Here is a 3237-nt window from a genome sequence, read left to right as displayed (position 1 = left end):
TTCCTCTTATCATGGAGATGTGAGAATAGGATAGAGCAGAAGATGGGATTGGAGGTAGTGCCGTACTCTGGGTCTAATGTTTCCATCTCTTGGGCTTTTGCTATAGGTTCAGGGACCTGTTATAGTAGAGGATACCTGCTTGTGCTTCAATGCCCTGGGGGGACTCCCAGGGCCCTACATGTAAGTAGGGGGGCGCTGGCTTCAACTTCTGTGTTCCGTGTTCCAGAGTTAGGAGCGAAGGTTGTGCTTCCCAGGGGATTCTCCACAAGCCAGGAGCATTAGGGTCAGGGAGGTGGTTACTGGTCTGTGTTGTCAGCTTCATCCTGCACTCCTGGGGCTGGAGCCCTTAACTCTGTGAGCCCTACTGTAACTCGTAGTGCAGATCAAGAGAGTCAGACCTGAATTCTTGGCTCTGGCTCCTGATCTGTGGTGCCTGCTCTCGCAGCCACCTTGGGAACCTGGCCCTGCAGCGGCTGCTTTAATCCAGCTCATAAAAAAAATCACTACATTACAGTGTAATTCTTCAATAAAGTACCGCCTTAACTCCTGGAATGAACTTTTCGAGTGATTAATTCTTCCAAACTAAGCTAAGCAGAGACATAAAAGCTCTGTATGATGAAGTGTAAGATGTATACACCCATCTGTATGATCGGTGTAAGATGTGAACAAGTTGAGCAGAGAAATGTGTTTCAGCGTGTCAGTGCTCGCGAGTGAGAACTGTGTTATTTACACAGACCCCAGTACTGCAGCATAAATTAATTAAATCAATTACCTCGCTGCTGTTCCCCCTGTGTCCCCTTCAGTCGAAGATCCAAGTCTGTTGTTGTTGGTAAATAGTCCAGGACGAGGCGGTTTCACAGCACGTTTCAGAGGTCTTCAGAGGGCTACGGCAGTGTGGGCAGCAATGCCTCAAGGCTGCCACTATTTCTGGGGAATAATAGCAAAAATTAATCTTTCCTCTCTTCTTCCCCTTCAGAAAATGGTTCCTGGAAAAACTCAAACCCGAAGGTACTGCCTCCCGTGTTACTGCTCTGCACATAACGCGGTCCTTCCCAAATGAGTTGGAGCTCGCGCTGGGTTCTGCTGAGCGTGTTTGCCCACCACGCTGCTCGTTCCATAGCTCGTTCCTTTCCGGTCTGTCCAGCTCTGTCCCCTCATGTTATCTCCCTGACTGAGCAGTGTTCCGTGCCCTTCATTATGGGATATTTCCCCCAGTAGCTTCAGCGTCCTCCCTGGATTCCCAGGCTGCTGCTGGGAGGGCACGTGGGAACTCCTCATTGTCATCAGAGTGGCCCGAAGACCTGCAGCTCCCTTTGGCTGGCGTGGAAGCCCCTCTCGCGGTGTGCAGGGACTGCCTGTGATCCCACGGTTAAGAGCGTGACTGGTGTCACGAGCGTAACTGTTCGTCACGCTAATTCCACGTGGGCTTTGGTCCTCCCTGGTGCCGTGCGCTTGTTTGCTTCCGCTCCCAAATGACCAGCAGGGCCCCGCAGCTCGCGCTGTATTAGATCCGAGGCCCTGACTTCAGTCCTGCAAAGGACGGGGCATCCTTGCATGTGAGCTTTGTCACCTCCTGTAGTTCTTCCTCTCCCTTGTGGGTGAGGGCGCCGAGTGCTCCCTGGGTCCGTCTGTAGGTGGGTGTGCAAAGGCGGTAACGCCGGGATCCTCTCTGCGTCGCTCAGGCCTGTACAAGCTGCTGGCTGGGTTTGAAGACAAGTCTGCCTACGCTCTCTGCACCTTCGCGTTCAGCGCCGGAAACCCCGAGGAGCCGGTGAAGCTGTTCAAAGGCCAGACTCACGTAGGTGTTGGCCCCGGGGAAGGGAACGTGCCAAGGGAGCAGGGCCGTAAGGCGAATTTTGTAACGACATTGCTCCGTGGAGGACAATGTTAGTGGCTCCTGGATCACTGAACGCCCTCAGAGCTTCTCTGTGTTGGGAATGGTCTGGGGGAGGGCGCAGCTGGTGGGCGGTGGGTGCTGAACGCTGTAGCCCTTTTGCCCGGCGGTACACACTGAGCTCTGCGTGTTACCTCCGGCCCTTCAGCCCCACACGGCTACGAGGGAAGTGCTGTGAAACCACAGGGCTTTTTTGTGTTTTCTCGTGGCAGGGGCTGATAGTGGAGCCCAGAGGCCCTCGAGATTTTGGCTGGGATCCCTGCTTCCAGCCCGACGGCTACAGCCAGACGTAAGTGGTGTTCTAGCTGCAGCTCCCAGCGGAAGGAAAGCCAGGGTTGGGGTTGTGAGTGGGGAGGAACCTGCTCACAAGGAGGGGCAGCAGGGAGAAGACACGCTGCTGGATTGTGGTGGTGGGTTATGGAAACCCCTGCATCGGGGCAGGGGTGGTTGGCTTTGCCCCACTGCAGCTGAGCAGGGAGACAGCGAGCAGTGGAACAACTCTTGGTGAGTGGGGGACACGCGCTGCAGTGTCTCTGCAGCCGAGACGTGTGGTTTCTCTCCCCTCCAGCTACGCCGAGCTGCCCAAGGCAGTCAAGAACTCGATCTCACACCGGTACAGAGCACTGAGCGAGCTCTCCGCCTTCTTCCTTCAGAGCGACTCGGCAGAGGTGGGCTCTGGCCCCAGCTAGCCTCCCCCAGCTGCAGGCAACTGGCCTGACCGTGTGGCGTGCAGAACCTGGGGGAGCTCCGCTCTGCCCGGGCTGACAGTAAAGCTGCTCCTCGTGAAGCCACTGGTACATTTGTTGCTTCAGAAGTGCTGTGTGGCCCAGCAGCTGATGATCAAGCCCAACCGTTAACCCAGTACTGCAAGGTCACCGCTAAGCCATGTCCCTCAGCACCACACTGACTTTAAATACCACCAGGGATGGGGACTGCCCTGGGCAGCCTGTGCCAGGGCTTGACAACCGTCTCTGTAAATAAATTTTTCCTAACGTCCAACCTAAATCTCCTCTGGTGCAACTTGAGGCTCTTCCTCTCATCCCATCGCTTGTTACTCAGGAGAAGAGGCTGACACCCACCTCCCTACGGCCTCCTTTCAGGTCTCCCCTCAGCCCCCTCTCCAGGCTAAACAACCTCAGGTCCCTCAGCTGCTCCTCACCCTACTTGCTCTCAAACCCTTCACCACCTTGGTTGCTCTTCTCCGGACACGCTCCAGCACCTCGGTGTCCTGGTAGTGAGGGGCCCAAATCTGGCCACCGGATTCAGGGTGTGGCCTCACCCGTGCTGAGTACAGGGGCACGGTCCCTGCCCGCTCCTGCTGGCCACACCAGTGCTGCTTGCTA

The 3237-nt window shown here is 55.9% G+C and overlaps 1 protein-coding gene across 1 annotated transcript; it reads left to right on the top strand.

Annotated features, from left to right (window-relative positions):
- Positions 1 to 106: 106 nt before the first annotated feature.
- ITPA (inosine triphosphatase (nucleoside triphosphate pyrophosphatase)) lies at positions 107 to 2607 on the top strand (the record flags this gene model as incomplete). The annotated part of the gene is made up of 5 exons (XM_010140353.1): positions 107 to 180; positions 977 to 1008; positions 1683 to 1798; positions 2107 to 2183; positions 2463 to 2607. Coding segments are annotated over 5 exons (420 nt in total), but the record flags the coding sequence as incomplete, so codon positions are not given.
- Positions 2608 to 3237: the final 630 nt, after the last annotated feature.

Source organism: Buceros rhinoceros, unplaced genomic scaffold (assembly GCF_000710305.1).
Source record: "Buceros rhinoceros silvestris isolate BGI_N320 unplaced genomic scaffold, ASM71030v1 scaffold27997, whole genome shotgun sequence".
In the NCBI taxonomy this organism is placed as follows: Eukaryota; Metazoa; Chordata; class Aves; order Bucerotiformes; family Bucerotidae; genus Buceros; species Buceros rhinoceros.
Note: the sequence above shows the minus strand (reverse complement) of the source record. Positions and strands in the feature narration are given on the sequence as shown.